This window comes from Cebus imitator, unplaced genomic scaffold, assembly GCF_001604975.1.
Source record: "Cebus imitator isolate Cc_AM_T3 unplaced genomic scaffold, Cebus_imitator-1.0 Scaffold294, whole genome shotgun sequence".
Lineage (NCBI taxonomy): Eukaryota > Metazoa > Chordata > Mammalia > Primates > Cebidae > Cebus > Cebus imitator.
In genome coordinates, this window is record NW_016107609.1 from 1012712 (window position 1) to 1033184 (window position 20473).

The 20473-nt window shown below is 48.6% G+C and overlaps 1 protein-coding gene across 4 annotated transcripts in view; it reads right to left on the bottom strand.

Moving 5' to 3' along the window:
* Window positions 1–20473, bottom strand: part of EEPD1 (endonuclease/exonuclease/phosphatase family domain containing 1) — a 143304-nt gene that overhangs the window by 3334 nt on the left and 119497 nt on the right. For 3 of the 4 annotated variants that reach the window (XM_017502207.2, XM_017502206.2, XM_037729114.1), the window contains exons 4-6: window positions 15606–15716; window positions 11708–11842; window positions 8764–8902 (exon numbers count right to left, since the gene is read on the bottom strand). In XM_017502207.2, the coding sequence (XP_017357696.1) occupies window positions 8764–8902; window positions 11708–11842; window positions 15606–15716 (385 nt within the window). The remainder of the gene's footprint in view (window positions 1–8763; window positions 8903–11707; window positions 11843–15605; window positions 15717–20473) is intronic. The other variant, XM_037729115.1, reaches the window with a different exon arrangement.

Below are 20473 nucleotides of genomic sequence, written 5' to 3' on the forward strand. Positions count from 1 at the left end.
AAAAAAAAAAAAAAAGAAAAGAAAAAAAAAGGCCTAAGGGTCTTGCCTAGGTATTTAACAAAAAACTCAGCATACATTTACTGGGCACTTACTGTGCAGGAAATCCAGAGAATAAAATGCAACTCCTGGCCTGGCCGGGTGCAGTGGCTCACACCTCTAATCCCAGCACTTTGGGAGACCAAGGCGGGTGGATCTTGAGGTCAGGAGTTCAAGACCAGCCTGGCCGACACAGTGAAACCCTGTCTCTACTAAAACCACAAAAATTAGCAGGGCGTGGTGGCACACACCTGTAATCCCAGCTACTCAGGAGGCTGAGGCAGAAGAATCACTTGAATACAGGAGGCGGAGCTTGCAGTGAGCTGAGATTGCACCATTGAGTGAGATTCTGTCTCAAAAAAAAAAAAAAGGAACTCCTGCTCTGAGAGACAGATAAGAAAACAGGCAAGAGCAGAGAGTAGGTGCAAAAACAAAAACACATACTGAAACCAACGCAGCATAGGGAAAGGTGGTGGTCAGGGAAGGCTTCTTGGAGGAGGCAATGCCTGACTTGGGTCTCAGAGGATACACAGAAGTGCTCGGTTCAACACAGATGAGAGGGAACCCAGGCAAGCTCAGGGAGTTAAGAAACAGCCTGGCTTCCTGGGGGTGGGTGGGTATCTGAGGTTCAGTATCAAGAAGCCAGATGTTAAAGATGAGGCTAGAGATATAAGCAGCAGCCACTCCTCGATTGGAAACTGTGCTGTCTGCCTGAGGGTCAAATTCAGATCAAGAGACCAGGGGAAAACCCTGGGTCTTCCCAGCATTCGATGGGCAGCCCACAGTATCCATCCATCCCGTCATGTTGATACACGTAATATACCATTTTCCTGCTGCTGGTCACTTTCAAGGCTGTTCCCAGTAGCCATTGCTATAAATAATGCTGAACTGAACAGCATCTCACTGAAATATCTGTATCCCTGCATTTTTTTGTTTTTTGAGACAAAGTCTCACTCTGTTGCCCAGGCTGGAGTGCAGTGGGCAGTGGTGCAGTGGCACAATCTTGGCTCATCACAACCTCTGCATCCTGGGTTCAAGTGATTCTCCTGCCTCAGTCTCCTGAGTAGCTAGGACTATAGGCGCCCACCACCATGCTTGGCTAATTTTTATGTTTTTAGTAGAGACAGGGTTTCACCATGTTGGTCAGGCTGGTCTCAAACTCCTGACCTCAAGTGATCCACTTGCCTTGGCCTCCCAAAGTGCTGGGATTATAGGCGTCAGCCACTGTGCCTGGCAGCTTTCTGTCCTTCAAACTATAGAGTCCTCATGAAAAAGTACGGCCATTGTTAAGGCTCTGGGTAAATACTGTCAGCCTGCTTTCCAAGGCTACTCTGGCTTCAACCCTCCTCGGCAACCTAAGGAGATTCCTCTCACTGCATCCCTCACCAGAACATTCATTTGATATGTGAAAATGATGTCTTCCGTTTGTACAAAATTAAGTTGTGCTCCCCCTCCTTTAGGTTGGAGTATCTACACACATTATTTGGAATTCTGCTGCACAAGGGATGGATCTCTTCTTCCTATTAATTTTTCAACCACTTACTTATATTAATACAGACTCATGGATATTTATGAGGTATTACTCGGGTATACCTTGAGTTATACCCAGTACTATGTCGGTTACTTTGTTCCTGAAATTTTACCAGCTTTGGTCACTGAGCAATCTTTCAGTTGGCTCGTGTGTCCTTTTGACATACACCCAGCAGGTTTTTTTTGAGTACTTCCTTCTGACATTACAAGATGCTCCAAGATTATTCTGTGTGTGTGTATATATATATATTTTTCTTTTTTTTTTTGAGACAGAGTCTTGCTCTGTTGCTCAAGCTAGAGTGAAATGGTAGATCTCAGCTCACTGCAACCTCCGCCTCTCTGTTCAAGCCATTCTCTTGCTTCCGCCTCCTGAGTAGCTGGGATTACAGGCATGCACCACCACGCCCGGCTAATTTTTGTGTTTTTAGTACAGATGGGGTTTTACCGTGTTGGCCAGGCTGGTCTCAGACTCCTGACCTCAAGTGATTCACTGGATTCAGCCTGCCAAGTGCAGGGATTATGGGTGTGAGTCACTGTGCCCGGCCTACCATGCTGTGTATTTTCTCAGTCCTGGCATCAGCCATTTCTCTGAGGAGCCCTGTTCCCTTCATCGGAGAATGGCATCAGAAACAAGACCTGGGTGCCAGGTGTGCCTGCCGTGTCTATTTTTTGTACAGGGTATTAGTGTTTTGTTTATTGATTTATATGAACTCTCCATATATAAAAATATCAATAGGAACTGGTTTTTAATTTCTCATTTGCCTTTTCATTTGCTCTATGACCAAACTGAAGCTGAAAAAACACAAGTTCAATAAAAATATGTTAAATGTAGTACAATCTGGCAGAATTTTCCTAGAGAGCCTCCAAAATCAAACAAATTATCCACTAAGTTCTTTTTATGGTTTCGTTTCTTACATTTCACTTTTATTTTCCCCACTGACTCCTGTGTGATGATACATTTCACTGTTTAACTTGCCTGGAATTAACTTTTATTTTTCATGCAAATAATTAACCCCCTCTGCCAGTATCACTTCTAGAAGAATCCTTTTTTTCTCAACTAAATTATAATACTTGCCTGTTATCTTAAATATCTTTTGTGTAAAATACCTATTTCTGAGCTTTATTCTATCCATCTTTTTTTGAGCTACTACTATATGTTTTAATATTCTTTCATTTAAAATGTTTACATATTCTCATGATATTGAAACTTTTATTGCAAAAATTTTTTTAAAACTAAACTCAAGTTAACTTTAAGGCTGTTCTCTGTTCCTTGTGTCTCCTTCTAGACACTCTACACAGAGAGGAGCAGATGTGTGTATTTATAGTTGTTTTCACTCAAGTGATAGTAACTTTACCTATCAATTCCTACTTTTTTTTCTTCACAGTACATCCTGGAGATGGATCTGCTTCAAATACGCTGTTTTTAAAGTTTTTTTGAGAAGGAGTCTTACTCTGTCGCCCAGGCTGGGGTGCAGAGGTGCGATCTCGGCTCACTGCAGCCTCTGCCTCCAGGGTTCAAGCAATTCTCCTGCCTCAGCCTCCCGAGTAGCTGGGATTACAGATGTGTGCCATTGTGCCTGGCTAATTTTTGTATTTTTAATAGAGGCAGGGTTTCATCATGTTGGCCAGGCTGGTCTCGAACCCCTGACCTCAGGTGATCTGCCCGCCTTGGTCTCCCAAAGTGCTGGGATTACAGGTGTGAGCCACTGCGCCCAGCTAAACATTTTTTTCTTTTTAAAATGTGTGGGGGTGGTGGGAGTGTTCCTTTTCTCAAATGAGATCCTGTAAGAAGCCCCAAAAGTAGAGAGGGTAAAAGTGGAGCTTCTCTGACTGAAGTGGGGGGGGGCGCTCTACAAAAAGCCCTTGGGGCATTGGGGGTTCAAAAAATTTTAATGCTTGAATCCCACTCTCGGAAATTGGAGTCCACCTGGAGAGACTCTGATTTAGGGTCTCTGGTGGGCTGGTATTCAGCACTTCCTGAAGCTCTCTGGGATTCCATGCCCAGCCAGATGTGGGAACCACACCTAGAACATCGAGAGCTCTGCCGAGACCTGGTGCAATCAACTACGCAGAAGCATGGTAAGGACGGGTACCTCGAGCTGTCAGCGCGGCTCACCCCGGAATGCCATGCCACCGTTCTCCACTGATGCAAGAATTTCTTAAAAAACAAAACAAAACAAAACAAAACAAAACAAAAACCTTCTCTAAAGGCTTATCGTTTCCTTCACTTTACCATATGTCTAAGTATTTTATATTTTTGATTTTTATTATGAATGGGATTTTTATAATTATGAATCTTTGTTTTATCTCATTATATTTTCTCTAATGATTATTATTTTGTTACATTTTTTATTTCCATAGGTTATTATTGATACATATCAAAAGGACTAATTTTTATTTTTATTTTGTAACTAGGCAGTTTTCTTAATTCTCTTACCGGGAATAATTTTTTTTTAACTTTAGGTGTAAGAAACTGACAATCATATTCTCTGAAAACAATGACACTTCAGTGTCCTGTTCTCCCAAGTCCTCATTTCGCCTTATTAATCCAGATTAACTAGGAGGAAGAGTGGTCACAGAGGGGCTGAAAATGAAACAAAACCCAATGCAGGAGCATATTTGAAAACAGTGGCTCTAGGCTGGGCGCGGTGGCTCACATCGGTAATCCCAGCACTTTGGGAGGCCGAGGTGGGCGGATCACCTGAGGTCAGGAGTTCGAGACCAGCCTGGCCAACATGGTGAAACCCCATCTCTACTAAAGATACAAAAATTAGGCAGGCATAGTGGTGGGCACCTGTAATCTCAGCTATTTGGGAGGCTGAGGCAGGAGAAGAGCTTGAACCCGAGAAGCAGAGGTTGCAGTGAGCCTAGATTGCTCCACTGCCCTCCAGCTAGGGCTGGAGCGAGACTCTGTGTCAAAAAAAGAAAGAAAGAAAACAGTGGTTCTCAGCCCCGGTTCTAAGCGAAAACAGCTGGATGACTCTGCGTATGGAATTTGAGGTTTGTCACTTCCCAGCTTCAAGACCTTCGCAAGCCTTTTAGTCCATAAAAGAGAAAGAACAAGCCATTTCCTCCCAGGTTGGTGTCAGGATTAGAGGAGCCACCAGAAGTGCCTGGCATAGGCACTCACATATAGCTTGGGCCTCTTCCTGATCATTTTTCCTGATCCAGCCTCACACATTTATCAGGGAGAGACACCCAGCGGAAAGTTAAATATTTGTGTATAAGAACTACAAGGGGATTTCAGGGCCAAGGGGGAAAGCTTTTCTCTTAAAGCCTTTTAGACATTTCTCCCACAGTCTGATTTACTCTAGAGGAAGTGGGATAGTCATGAAGTATTTTCCACGCAAAGCGAGTAGAAATCCTGAAAGAACACCTGCTCCCCAGCTGGGCTATGCGGGACTCCCCGTGGCTCTGCCTGACCCTCGTCCACAGCAGGAGGTGGCATTTCTGCCATGCCTGACCCTTGTCCACAGCAGGAGGTGGCATTTCTGCCACACCTTGTGAAGGAGGCTTTAGGGAGAGCAGTTCATAAACGAAGTCATAAATGTATCTTAGACACTTAGCAAATCTTTTTTTCCTGGCCACAGATGTGCTTCGGTAACAACGGCTAGAGGGAAAGGAATCTGCAGGGAAGCCACTCGGGCCACCACCAGAGGGCGAGTGCGCATTGCAGGTGGCGCCCTCCAGGAGGCGGGAGGACAGTGGTGGGATGGAAGCCTCTCCTGCAGGGCCACCCACGCCGTGGAGAAATCAGTGCCAGCTTGAATAATAGTCATGGCACTGTGCTGACCACTTCCTCGATAGTACGACACTTAACAGCCACAATCCGTGGGGCAGGTGCTATTACCATCTCCCCTTTCCAGGGAGGAAACTGAGGCTCCCAGAGGTGGGAAGTTTTGCCCAAAGTCACCAGGCCAGGCCTCAAGTCCAGGGCTCATCACAAAAGGCTAGAATGAAAGAACCACATGGATGTGGCCGCTGTTCACTGCGACACGAAGTGCATCGGCAGACACTCAATAACTAAGTGGTCAGTCACCAGACAAGTGGAACTACAAATGCCTCAGAATTAGAGGACAGTTTGATTTGGAAAGGAAGAAAGAGAAAGATGCTACGTTCACTGAATATCAAAGAAAACAAAGTTACCACATAATGAGGGAGGTTTTCATGGGGATGCAGGCCTGAAAAGGTCTGGGCTGAAAAAGACAATTCCAAAACCAGGAGAGATGCTGGTGGCAAGGGTCAGTCGAGCCAGCTCTGTGTAGCTTCAGCAGTGACAATGCTTCTCTTTTTGAATGAGCACATCGGATTTCTGACAACTCATTCTTCTGGTTGAATCCGTGTTGGTGATAACATCAGGCAGCTCTTGCCTCTGAGAATCCACAGGTAGATGCACAGGAGCCTGATTCTCTTCCTCAAAAGCTGCTCGTCTAGGCCGGGCTCCTTTGTCACTCCCTTTATTCCCAGCAGTGAGAGAAGAACGCTGGGGGCTGACTTCCTCAGAGAGTCTCTAGATTCATAAAACGCCAGTGACAACTGCAGGAACCGGTTCCCACTGAGGGACCCTCTGCCCAGATGTGAAGCGTTACTACACACCCTGTTTCTCTCTTGCTCAGTTCACAGAGGGAGACCCTGTCCCCAAGCCCCGATGAGGTCTGAGAAGAAGGTTCCACCAGGGGACCAGCAAATCCCCATTGACGTCAGCGTGCATGCACATTCCAGACAAAGGCAGAAAGGCCCAGAGCTTGCTAACCATATCAGTTCTGCTTGCTCTGACAGAAGCCAATGGAATGAAGGCTTTGTCTTTGCTTTAGCTGAACCCTTCTGCTGACCTGTTTACCCTGGTTAGACCTGGGCAGGCTGGATTGCTTGGGTCTGAATCCCTGAGTCTGGGGTGTCACCAGTTAATAATTAATTGGGTATTAGTTACAAGCAGGGGACACAGGCAGCATGAGTCACTGTCCCTACTCGGACAGGTCAAGGCCAAGCCAGGCTGTGGGTCAATATTACCTTGGCAATCTGGAATAATAACCTGCCCAAGGTTTTCTGCCCAAATCCTGACCACTCCCTGGATACCAGGGGGAAGTAGGGGAAGGTGACTCCCTAAGGCTGTCTGAGAACTTAGGAGCTGGCATCTTTCCTTTCTGCTTCCACATACAGTTTGAGGTCAGGAACAATAGTAATGTCCACAGACGTGACAAGCTATCAGCTCGTCCTTTTCCCAGATTAGAGTCTAATGATGGGTGGCCAATTTCCCACACAGCCGCTTCTTGGATAGCGCATCTTCTGACTGTTTTTAGCCTGAGGATTCATCCTTGAAGTAGAACCTTGGTCACGGCATGTCCTGGTTCAAAATAAAAACTGCTGCACAGCAATATTCACAGCAGCATTGTTCACAACAGGCCAATGGTGGAAGCCAGCCAAGTGTCTATCAGCAGGTGAATGGATAAGCAACAAAATATGGTGGGCAGATGCACAGAGGGATATTATTCAACCTCAGAAAGTGGGGAAATTCTGACACATGCTACGACATGGGTGAACCTTGAAGATACTATGCTAAGTGAAACAAGCCAGACACAAAAGGACGAATGTTACATGATTCTACTTATATGAGGCACCTACAGTAGTGAAATTAATAGAGACAGAAAGTAGAATGGTGGGTGCCAGGGGCTGCAGGGAGGGGCGCATGAGGAGATATTGTTGAATGAAGATGAAAAGGTTCTAGAGGTGGATGGTGGTAATGTTTGTACTGCAATCTGAACACATTAGTAGCACTGAACTGAATATGCAACATGATTAAAATGACCAATTTTGTGTTATATATATTTTACCACAATAAAAAAAATCTTTTTTGTTAGAAATGCAATTTCAAATACATACATACATCCTTTAAAATGCGAGCCTATCGTTTGACTGAAATATTTTTGTAGTCAAATCTTCATGAATCTCCCAATGTGAGGGGCCAGTTTAACAAGGAAGTCTTAGAAAGCTACAGAATATTGGTCAAGACTCAAAAGGCAGAAGAGAATTCCAGGCCTTCAGCTACAAGCTCACCTAGACAAGGTCAGCATTCTGAAAAATCGAGCCAGAAGGACAAGCTCACGGTCTTGACAGCCTTGTCAACCTTTCCTTTTGGTAAACCAAGTGCAGAAAACCATCTGTATTTGTTGGGACATAGCCCCTTTTTCTGCTGGAGTTCAGCTCCTTTGTTTTTTTAAGAGATGGCATCTTGCTCTGTTGCCCAGATTGGAGTACAGTGGTGCGATCATAGCTTATTGCAGCCTCAACCTCCTGGCCTCAAGTGATTTTTCCTACCTAACCTGCCGAGTATCGGGGACTACTGGTGTGTACCACCATGCCCGGCTAATTCTTTTCACTTTTTTGTAGAGATGGGGTCTCGCTGTGTTGCCCAAGATGCCCTTGAATTCCTGGGCTCAAGTGATCCTCCCGCCTTGGCCTCCCAAAGTGCTGAGATTAGAGGCATGAGTATGGCACCTGGCCAGAATTCAGCTCTTTTCATGTTCTCTTAATTCTTCTCGTGTTTTAGAGTCAGCTCATGTACATGGAGTCCCTACTGCGTGCTTGGTATTGCTGCAGACAGTTAGTTAACCCTCTGGGTGCTGCTATGAGATGAGTACTGTCCCCCGTCAGGTGGGAGCTTGAAGTGGTTTGGTGACTTGCCTGAGGTCCTACAAGATTGAAACCCAGCATTTCTGACAGGTTCAGGGCTTCTTCAGCATGCTCTGTATGCCACCAGGGAGAAAAACTCAATTCAGCGATAATCAGGAATTTACCAATTCTCCTTGTCACCCCCGTCTCTCTTTCACAGGAAGAGCACATGCAAATCTGCAGGGAGCACCACCAGAGTGATGCCTGAGGCAGCTGGACCCAGGATGAGCTGTCCTGGGGGAAGGGCATCATCACTTATATTCTTCCCCCCAAGCCTTTCCATCTAAATGAGGCTAAAAAGCCACAGAGCCGACACCTTGGAACCCATATGCTAGGTCCACAGAGACAACAATGTGGCCGTGCAGAGTCGCTGGACTCCATGAGATGCTGGAGGTTTGACTGTCCCCCGTATCTGCAACTCACATTGCTGACAGCCAGCCAGCCCAAGTGGTCATAGATGGCTCAGAAGAGGCAGCGCTGCTGCTCTGCAAAAGCATGGCCGAGCCATGGAGAAAGGCAATTTCCAACCTTTCAGGGTTTCCTGTAGGGTCTGTGCAAAGCTCGCCAACCGGTGGCCATCACTGTGATTCTTGCTTGGATTCTCGCTCCCCGGGAGGGTCAGGGCTGCCAGGTGAAGGTTAACAAGGGTCAGGTCGTGACTTCCCACCTGGGTAGCGGGAAACAAAGCAATAGGGAGAGGCTCAGAAGCTTGTATTTCCTGTATCCGTTACAACCAACTCATAAATGGCTTTGTGCAGTGTTGACAACGGTAAACAAGAACAAGGCTGGCTCACACCCCCAGGAAATAATCCAAGGTCTTTAATCTTCGATTTTTCCAAGGCGCCTGCAGGAACAAGAACTATTTTCTTCTACCACTCCACCCCTAACCTCCTACTTCCTACTCCTCCCTTAGAGCCTAAAAGATTGGGCCTCTGTAAATGTCTTGAGTTTTTTTCTTTCTTTCTAAGCAGTCATATATAAGAAGGAGGTGGGAAGCCAGGCATGGTGGCTTATGCCTCGAATTCCAATACATTTTTTTTTTTTTTCTGAGAAGGAATCTCACTCTGTCACCCAGGCTGCAGTACAGTCGTATGATCTCAGCTCACTGCAATTTCTGCCTCCCGGGTTCAAGTGATTCTCCTGCCTCAGCCTCCCAAGTAGCTGGGATTACAAGTGTGTGCCACCACACCCAGCTAATTTTTGTGTTTCTAGTAGAGACTTTTCCATGCTGTCCAGGCTGCTCTCCAACTCCTGACCTCAAGTGATGTGCCCGCCTCAGTCTTCCAAAGTTCAGGGATTCCAAAGTTCTGGGACACCAGGGATTACAGGCATGGGCTATCACACCTGGCCACAACCCCAAGCACTTTGGAAGGCTAAGGTGGGAGGATCACTTGAGGTGATTTGAGACCAGCTTGGGAAACATGGCAAAACTCCAATTCAATCAATCAATCAATCAGAGAAGGAGGTGACTCTGACAGCTGGTTGTTATTACAGACTTGGAGTTTTTCTCCACAGGGCCAGCCTGAGGTCTCCTGCCAGGACCCACTGCCGAGATCCACCACCTCCCACACATGCCCCTCTGTGTTCTTTGCTCTCTGGAGCCCACTATACCCAGATGTTCACTTTAACCTAATTTCAAATGTGTCCAAACCAAAAGCTTACAGAGCCTGGGCAGCTCGAACATGCCCCAGCCCTGCAACCCAAAGGGCAAGGGCAGAAACACGGGGGCAGAGTTTGTCTCTGGGCATCACAGCATTGCTCAGCTGCTCAGGGCTTAGCAATCTTGCCCTTCCGTTTGTCATGGCAACCAACACAGCACTGCCAGGAAGGGAAGGGGTTTAGGGGAAGCCCCCAGGAAGTGGAGGGTGCCAGTCTTATCTTACGGATGTGGTCCCAGTTTGCCACCACCCAGGACCAAGAGCTCTGCAGTGGCAATCCACCTGCTAGAGAAAGTATCTTAAGGCCGGGTTGGGGGCACGGTGCCTGAAGAGATGAGCCTCCTCTCTGCGCCGCACCACCGTCCTGGCCTAGAATGTGACGTGAAGTACAAGGGGCCAAGTGCCTGTTTAGGGGGCCGCTTTATTTAGAAGATTGGGGCTAATCAGCATTTTCTCATTAAGCCCTTGAAAACAGCCTGCCTTTTGGTGATACTGGCTGGTTCTGACCATAATACGGCCGATACTGGAACAACCATTTGACTGTTAAAAAAGGGGCCCAGGGTGGTGTGAGAAGGCTTGAAGGTGATGATACCTGGCTGACTTACACATCAGTACCACAGATACAACCCAGGGACACCCCCAGGTGTATGTGTGCAGACAGAGCCCCATCAATATCATAGACAGAGGTATGAGAGGGGGTGCTGGGTGCGACACATGCTCTGAGGGTGAGCACACACCCACCCTCATCAACTCACAGCTATGAGTGTGTAAGGTGGCTTGGGGGCTTGCAGCCTCAACACAGGGGTTGCTCCAAACCCTCAGCTGGCACATACCTCCTGGGCTGGGGTTTCAGATGACTGTCAGGCTCCAGAACTTCTCTGGAGCACACAGAAAGCAGGGGGGCACTCCTAGCAGGGGGCCCACACCCAGCAGGGGTTGTGCTTGCTGGGCTCCAAGGCACCGGACCTGCTTGCCTGGCCTGTGAGTTCACGGTCAAGGGCCATAGGGATAAGGCTCATTGACTGCCAACTTCATGACCTGCTTTGGCTTCTGCTGCCCAGCTTCTGACCATTTTGCACTTCATTAACACTTCCCAAGGGCATCGGGGAGAACCAGATAGGCTGCACTCGATCAATCTGCTGAGCTGCTCCCAGACTCTGAGAGACTCCCACACGGGCGATGCCAGTGATGGGGCTGCCCCTGGCCCACAACCCAGAGCTCCTCCTGAACCCCCTACAAACCCAAATGACCCCTTGAGGGGCCCCCCTCCCTGGTAATAAAGGAATCGGGCCTGAGACGCAGCTGAGAAGAAGGGGCACCTCCGGCCAGTTCTGCTGCCCAGGCATTCCCAAACACCAGGCCTTGTGAACCAGTGCCGGGAAGGTGAAGGATCACTGAAGGGGCTTTTGGAAAGCAGGCCATCCAGGGCCCCATTCCCCAAATTCTGTGTCTGGTGGGGTTTAGGAATCCCTGACTGTAGGAAAATCCCCCCCCCAGGAGACTCTGATGAGGGTCAGGTTCAGGAGCTATCCCGGATCTCCCTCCCTACCCCCTTTCCCCTCCCCCCTTGCCCTCTCTCCTGCCCAGATGCCAGAGTTACTGGGGCTGAAAGTCTCAAAATCCCTTTCATTACTGCCCCAGTCAAGTTCGCCTGCCAAGGAAGCCCCAGGAGAGATGAAAATCTCCAACCATGAGGGACTGAAATCAAGGCAAAAAGACGAGACTTCTCTTGTTCATGGTTTTATAAAATGAGACCTTTTCTTTCCTTTTTACAAAGAAGTGGATTCCACATCACAAACGGCATGGAGGGGTACCTTGAATCGCGCGAGGTATGGGCTGGGGCCCGCTGGCTTCCCGTGCCCGTTGCTGGGTGAGCTCTCCTGTGAGCCGGCATCTCTCAGCTCCACGCTGGCTGCTGCATCCCACAGGAATCCCGCATACCCGGCTCCCTGCAGTGGAGAGGGGGACAGAATTTTGGTGCCAGAGCCCTAGTGCTGCCTGGCGAAAGGAGGCAGAGAGGCCAGAGAGACTGAGAGGCAGCAGTCCCTGCTCTGGTTCAAGCTGCTTCTAAACCAAAAGCACACCATGAAAGCCACAGCCACTCTCCCTTGCCATTCCCCAGCCCAAATAATTTCACATATTTCCAATTTCAGAGCTTTCCATACAGCTACGGTGGCCTGAACTCTTCTGTCTTTGCGGGGAGGTGGGTGAAGCCTAGGCTAGGCGCAGAGTTATCTTCGGAATAATTGCACCCCATGAGGTCGCCATTCATGCTCCCATTTTCCAGATGAGGCCACCTCGGCTTAAAGAGGTTAAGTGACGTTCCTGAAATCCCACAGCTGATCACAATGCTGAGACTAAAACATGACTCCAAGGGATGGTTTTTGTTTACTGATTAGCTGCAGCTTACAATAAATGGTGCCGGCACCTAGTAAGAGCCCACTCAATGTTTGCTGGCTGAGTGGAGGTCACAGCTGACAGTCCTAATGGCTTGGGGCTGCTTGAGGGCCCTCCAAAGGTGGATGGGGCCACAGCTGTCGTGTGAAGCTTGGGTCAGAAGCACCAGGGCTGGCAGTGGGGCAGGGTCCTAGTGCCTGGTGTTAACCCCTGGGGCTCTGAATGTGCCTGCTTTGCACTGCTGCTGCCTCAGGGGGCTTGTGAAAGAACACAGGTTTCTCCTTCCCACCCCACCCCAGCCTCTGCTGGTTATGAGAGTGCTTCCTCTGCACCTGCTGTCTGGGAGCCATCTGCGTGTCATTGGAGGGGCCAGCAGTGCTCGTCACCACTCTTCCTCATTGCAAAAGCAGGGGAAGTGACTCTGCACAACCACCCTCCTGAGCAGCCACCACAAAGTCCCCAGGGTGAGCTCAGGTCTAAGCCACACACCTGCCAGGCTCAAACCCTTGTCTGAACATGCATGTTTTTAGGAGAAGGGAGGGAGGAAATAAATGTATGCTGTGCAATTCTATATTTGAAATTATCTAGCCAGGTGTGGTGGTTCACACCTGTAATCCCAGCACTTTGGGAGGCTGAGGCAGGGGGATCACAAGGTCAGCAGTTCGAGACCAGCCTGGCCAACATGGTGAAACCACGACTCTACTAAAAATATAAAAATTAGCCAGGCGGGCACTACAGGTGGTGGGCACCTGTAGTCCCAGCTACTTGGGAGGCTGAGGAATTCAGGAGGCAGAGGTTGCAGTGAGCTGAGATCGCACCACTGCACTCCAGCCTGGGCAACAGAGAAAGACTCCATCTCAAAAAAAAAGAAAAAAATTATCTCCTTGCCCACCCACTGGAGAGCATGCTGGTTTGGGAACGAGAAGACCCAGGCCTCAGTCCCACCTGAGTCACTTAGCTGTGGGACCCTGGAGGAGCCACTCAGGTTTTCTAAGCCTCAGTTTCCTCTGGTATGGAGGGAGGTAAGTATGACTGTCCTGCTGGCTTTGGAGGGTTGCCTCTCCATCTGCCGTTTCCTAAGCCATGGTTCCAGAGTAACTTACCTAAAGCATCACTCAAGTCATCTTCTGCCCAAAAGCCTTCAGGGGCTCCTGGAAGGCCCTGGAGGGGGAGCCCCTGCAGTGGGGCCTGCTCCTTCCTCTGCCTCCCACACCTGCTCAGCACTGTCTTCCCCGCCCCCGACACTTCCCTTCTTGCTGGTGCTGCTCCTTCCACCGCTGGTTTCTCGCCCCCTCCCGGGAGCCTTTCCCAATGCCTCTGACTTAGGCGCTCTCCTATCCTCCAGAACAGCAGCCGGAGGAGCAGGGTTTCCAGTCAGAGACGGCAAACTGGGCTCAGGTCCAAGCGCCGCCTCACATTGCAAAAGGGTGGCTTGTGGGCAAATTTCATCTTATTAGTTCTCCATCCTCACAGCTGTAAACCACCCCTCTGGCTATGGTGTGAGTCCTAGGGAGCTGGGGAGAAGATGCCTGGGCAGAATTTCAGGCACCGGAGAAATGGTCCCGGGGTTACCACTTTCTTATGTTTGTCTAGGGACAGAGATTGAACATTTTCAACCCGCAGATATATTCAGTTTGATTCACACAGTGTTTAAAATTTTTTTTGGATTATCTGTTCATCTTTAAAATTCAGGAAATTTCCCATTAAAATGAAACTAGGAGGTTTGGCCATACTGGGCCCAACATACTGCATGGTAAAAATGGGGTGGACATGGACCCAGCTGCAGCCAGAGCCAGGCATGAGCTCACTCAGTCCACCACAGGCGGCCAGCCTGCCACTCACACCCATCCTGCCTGGCCTTGGCTTGTGCTGTGTTAATGACACATTCTAACGCACAGTATCTTTTAAAATCCTATAGCCACCCTATAGCTGAGCTAAGGAAGGGTTATCGCTCCCATTTTACAGATGGAGGAATTGAGGCCGAGAGGTTTTGGTGGATGGAACTCGGGTCTCCCTGCAACCTCATTGTTTTCCAATGGCCTCGATACCCTGACCTGGAGCGGGGTTACCTGTGTTGCCCTCCAAAGGGCTGTGTGCTCCCTGGGGGAGGGGCCCGGTCAGGCTCCAGCGGGGATCCCCACTGTGTCTCCCAAAGAGTGAAAATGTGCAGGCCTGGATGGCTGGGGCTGTTTTTCTCCCCATTGTGTATCTGGCATGAAACATAATGCTTGCTACATAGCCACCTTCATTAATGATTTGTTGAATGAATGACTATAGTGCTGAATGGACTACAGAAGACTCATGAAGCTCAGACGCCTACATACATGTAAAGTGTGATTAGAAAAGGAAGGTAGCATTGTTCTTACTATTTCTCTGTGGACTGGAAGGGAGCATGGCGCACTAGACAAATTCAAGTTCAGCTTTATCTCCAGCCTTCTCTGAATGCATGCTGACTCACTGTCAGTGGCAGGGGCCATTTACACCCCAAACATAAAACCCAGAGGCATAAGATTTACATGCTCCTTTTTAAGTAGCAGCCAAAAAGAGAGTAGGGGCTTACTGTCAAAAAATGGCCACTTTTAATCCAGCATAGTTTTATGACTTAAGATGTTTGTAAGCATGACAGTTGTACAAGGGATTAAAAAAATCTGCATTTATAGGAAAATTATGTAATACTACATTTTCAACTCCGGTTATTATCAGGAGTCTGTTTAAAAATCTAAAACTCCACTGATGTTAAGCATGACAAGGTGAATAAATCTGGTCTTGAATAATAACATGAGGGGAAATGTGTATTTACAGAGATTTACCCTTACGTGCCTGTATGGGTGATACTGATGAAATAAAATTCAAAACCAAAATCTCCTGAACATTTCAATGATTTCTATGTTGAAATTATGTGCATAATTTCCACCACTAGAAGCAAATACTTCACATGCGAACTAAGGTGAATCTGAAGTTTTCAGTCAATGAGTAATGAGCTCTGCACAAACTTGGCAGAGGACAGAACTGTGGCGAAGGGATCAGAAGGACAAAGGACAGAAATACCCGCTTGTTGCCTTGGCCCTGGACAGGATTTCTCTCCTCCCAACACCCTAAGCTCTCATTTCCGTCTGGGCAGGAGTCCATTCCCGACCTAAACGTGAAACAAGAACCAGGGCATTTGGAAAGCAATGTCAAGGATTTAAAACGGGCAGAAATACAAAACTGCAGCAAGGATATTGACAAAGGAAATTTTTCAATGCCCTTAATTAGAGAGGAAAAGCATGTTTAAACTAAATGAAGACAAAGGCCAGGTTTTGCAGATGAGGGTACCTTCTGGAGCTGACTCGAGGGCTTCTCAGCAACCACAGCTTTCCAGCATCCCCGGGGCCCCTTCCACTTGCGGATGTTGGGCAGGGTCGGCTGGTTTAGCTCCATGCAGAACTGCAAAGACAGAGCACAGGTCAGTGTGGGTTCGCACCTAAAGCAGTCCCGGCTGGCGGCCTGAGAAGCCAGGCACTGCATGATTCTGAGTCATCAGCCTTCTTCAGAGACTGCTGAGCTACGTCCCTGTTCTTTCAAACACCAGGCCTTGCAAGACCCAGATGACTAAACAAGCACCACACATTAAAAAGAAAACTGCCTGTGTGCGAAACATCAAATTATCACCTGGGGACTCTCAGTTCACAGAAACGGATTCTCTCTGTAGCACTCTTGCCCAAACAGTTCAAAAAAAAAAAGTCATCAGACTCCTTTTCATCCTTGTAAAAGCAGCGGACTGAAGGTCCCAGGAGGATCTGGATCAGTGCCATCCAAAGAAGAAAAAAGATGGATACATCGTGCCTTTCTTTTTCCGGGCTCAGCTTAGTGGGGCAAAAAATGACCTCCAGCTTCAACTTGCACCACCATAGTGCTCGCCGTGCTTTCCTCCTGCTGCGGACGGCTGCTGCACCCATGTACGTGCACACGGCATGCACTTCTTTTGCTAATGCGTGTTTACCAATGTGGCTGTAAAGTGATTGTCACTGAGGCAAAATAAAATTGTACACAGTAGGATAAGGAGTGGAAGAACTCCACTTCAAAGTATAGAGACCCGCTCCTCTAACTCATGTCTCAAACACAACCCCTTCTCTTGGGGACGTACCCCCTTGTCCTTCGCAAGCCTTGGAGTACTCCACTCATTTGTCTCTCTACCCACCCCTCTGAGTGACAGCCTCTTGACTTCCTTCCCAGCACATCACCACTACGTTCCCTGAAGATCTCTCACCCAGCCCCACTGACGCAGCTGATACTTCTATCCAGAAGACCCCAGCATCTGTACCTGTTGCAGATTGCTCTCCTGAGTTTTTAACTGGACTTCCCACTGTCTCCTTAATATCTCCACCTGGAAGTCTCCTTAGCCCCTCACACCAGCAGGTCCCAAAGGGAACATGTTATTTCCTCCCTCACCCAGTACCCATCTCCGTCCAAGGCACTTCCATCCTTCCCACTGCTTGAACTCCCTCGCCTCCCGCCAGCACATTGATTCCACTGTCGCATGTGTCTGGAGTGCCTCCTTTCTGTTCTCCAGCCCACTTGCTGGAGCCTGTTTCAGAGTCCCATCTTCTCTTAAAGGTGCGGGGGGGAGGGTGCCCTGGCATAGCTTCTAAGAAGTCTGTCACTGGACCACCCTATAGCTCTTCACTAAATTAGTGTCATGGCCATGCTGATGCACACCTCTGTGGTCCGCAAAGTGTGGTCCAGGGATCAGTAGCCACAGCATCACCTGAGAACTTGCTAGAAATTCCCTGGCTCCATCCTAGACCTACTGGATCAGCAGCTCTGAGGTGGGCCCGGCGATCGGTGCCTGAACAAGCCCGCTAGAAGATTCTGATGCACATTTGGGTTTGGGAGCCACTGCGGCCACCCAGGTCCTCCCTCAGCTTCTGCCGCAGGTCCTGGCAGTGTGTGAGCAGCCACCGCCCTCCCAATGCCTCTGCTGCAGAAAGCTGCTCTCATGCCCTCTGGCCAGCCAACATCCAAAGGTCGGGAGAGCCCAGGGTCTAAAGGTCTGGTCTTTACCCTCACGTTGCTTACTTTGTAAGAGGGAAGATGAGGCACCAGCAAGTACTTAGCCTGTCATTTCTACAGGGACAAGCACGATGGAGAAGATGAAACCAGGGAAGGGGGGGCAGTGCTGGGATGTCTGCTTTAGAAATGGGCTATTCTAGGAGTGATGCTGCATTGCCAGTTAGTCACGTAAGCATCTGTCTCTCTCCAGCCGTGGACTCCACAGGCAGGGACTGTACCTGAGTCTCCTTTATAAACCCCCACCTGGCACAGAGCACAGCACCCAGTGATGCTTGCAAGCATCTGCTGGTGAATCAGAAAACTCAAGGCAAGATTGCAGTCTTCAAATCTGTGCATGACAAGCAAAGTGGGGAAGGTCGGGGTCGGTGGTGGAGAATTTCTCCTTAGGCTATTATCCAAGTAATTGCCTCAATTGTAACCTGACTCTTTGCATACAGCTATGTTCTATGCTGCTGAATTTGTCTGGAAAGCATTCTCTCTGGAATTTGGTCATCAGTGACTTTTATGAGTTCTACTTTCAACACTGCCCAGAGCAGAGTAGCTGTGGACAGAGTCACTGTTGACAGGGTGAAGGAGTCGGGAAGGTGGAGAGGGTGGGGTTTCACCCTGGATAAGTCCCCTTGGCCAGATGCTCCTGGCTGGAAGCCATCCTCAGATGGGAAATAAAACACTTTGGAAGATGCAGCCGGAATTTATTGACTGTAACTTTAGGGATCCTGCGAGGAAATGCACTTCACAAAGGGTCCCATTTCCTGCGGGCGAATCATTTGCTTGCTGAGTGATCATTAGTGCTGCATCCAAGAATCATTACAAACAGAGCAGCTCCCCAGTGCCCAGCTGGTGCTTCGCTGTTCTCCATGCAGGGAGTCCCAAACCTGGCTGCTCATCAGAATCTCCTGGGATGCAGATGTACCCAGGAAATCTCTATTTTAAGAAGCCCCACACCCACCCCACCAGGGGATCAGCCAACCAGGTAGATCAGAGAGGCCCAGCCTAGGGTGTGGGGGACACACCACGGTGCTGTGACTCACTGTCTGCAGGCAGCGGTGCCACCCACCAGGATCATTCTCCTTTTCCAGAAATCTACTCTCTCCTAACCCCCAGGAGGATCTTCCTTGAGATACCTGAGGACAGATGAATCTCCCATTCACACGCAAACTCCACCCCAGCTTAGAAAACCCCTTCCTGGTAACACCACTTTGATGGGAGGGGTTGGGAGTGTGAAGAGGTGGCCCAGGCTGACAGCACTGGTTTCCATGCCCACAGCTCTCACAGGTGGTCTTTGGAGCTGGTCACAGTGTGAGCACCAATGTCACCTGGGAACCTGTTCAAAATGCAAATTCCCAGGCTCTACCCCGACTTACTTAAGAATCTCAGGAGCGGGGCCTATAAGTCTGCATTTTAACAGCACCCCTTGATGACTGACATGTTCAAGGTGATTACATGGATGAAGAAAAGACATTCTCATTTTTCTTTGCTATTAATATTTAAAAACCTTTCACCCACAGGCAAGCTCTAGGAGCCCTAAGGGAGCAGAATCCCTGACCCCTAAGAGCCATCTTTATTCTGTACACCTGAAGCCTCAACTTAATAACCTCTCTCAGCCCACAGAGCCAATCACCCCTCCCTCTGCCCTCTTCTTCGGTATTTATGTTACTGGGGATCATTAATAACTTGAGAGACCAGGGAGATGAGTGTTTACGGCTACAAGCATCCTGTGTCCTAATTTTCATGATCAGAGTTAAGGAAGGGGTAGGCATTTTCTTCTATTTTTAGGACTCAAAAAAGAATTGTTAACTTAGCTATCTCCACTAACTGTTCACAGAAAACCTAAGACGGTAAGCACTTTTCAGACCCTTGTTACTCAAAGTGTGGTCCATGGACCAGCAACATAACCTCACCTGGAAGCCTGCCAGAAATGCACACTCTCAGGCCCGCCCAAGACCTGCTGCACCAGAATCTGCATCATTTTCTCAAGGCTCCAGCTGAGCTCTGAGCTTCTCAAGCTGGAGAGTCCTGCTTTAGAGCCTTCCTCTTGACCCGTACCAAGGCAGATGCCATTGCACACACCATCTTTACTTTTGCCGGCACAGCTCACACGAGGCAACTGCTACCAGTTATTCATGAGCACAGTGCTGCACAGAAAGGTTAAGTCCAAGTTCGAGTTCAAACTCAAAGTTACACAGTTAGCGGTAGGGGCTGGCTCCTGCTGCTGTACCTCCTGGCCTCAACAGGTGGAAGAGGGAAGGCAGGGCAGATTCAAAAGGGTTGGGGTTGGCCCCCCTCTACTGAATCTTTGGCTCCCTTCTCCCAAAAATTTCAAAGGAAAACAAAAGCATCCTCTGAGTGTTCTCAATCTGAACTCCACCTTCCATTGTTTCATTTAGAGCAGCTGGTTCTCACGTTTTTTGCTCTGCCCACAAAATGGAGAAATAATTCTCTTATGTAAAAGCAGCCCACCAGCGCAGAAAGGTCACAATGGAAGAGGGAAGGTTTGTGTTCATCACAAAGTGTCCCAGACCAGTCTGGTCTCCAAAGCCCAGCTGCTGCCACCCCACCCTCTCAGGGTTCTGAATCCCCGGTGGCTAACTCATCACCTATCCCCATCTGGTTCTTGTTTTTAAAACTTTGGATTAGTAGGCCCCATCCCTGATTGACCGAGTTTGCTTCTTTGAGATTCTGGCCAAGGTTTGTACTTCTATTTCCCCCAAGCAATTCTAAAGTACAGTTTGAGAAGCTCAGGCAAGGCTAGACAATTCCTGATATAGCACTCGGCTTTCCTAGTTTTAATTCCTGTGGCCTGGGAAGACAGCTTATATTATTTTAAACAAAGAAAAAATTTCCGCTCTCCTGGGACCGTGTATCTCAAAAGCCTCTGACTTGTGGCTGTTAACAGATAACCCTGTGAGATCATGTATGAGGGCAATACACTGAGCCTGCTACACTAGGGCACACAGTAGGCATGCAATGGGCATTCGTTGAATGGATGAATCAGTGGAACCTCTCCTAGGGATCCCTGCTTCTCTCTCCCAGAATCAGTTATAAGAGCTACCAATGGGCTTGATTCGTTTCTCCAGCATCAGACCAAATGGGGTGAAATCATCATTGTTTAACACCCATCCCATAACTAA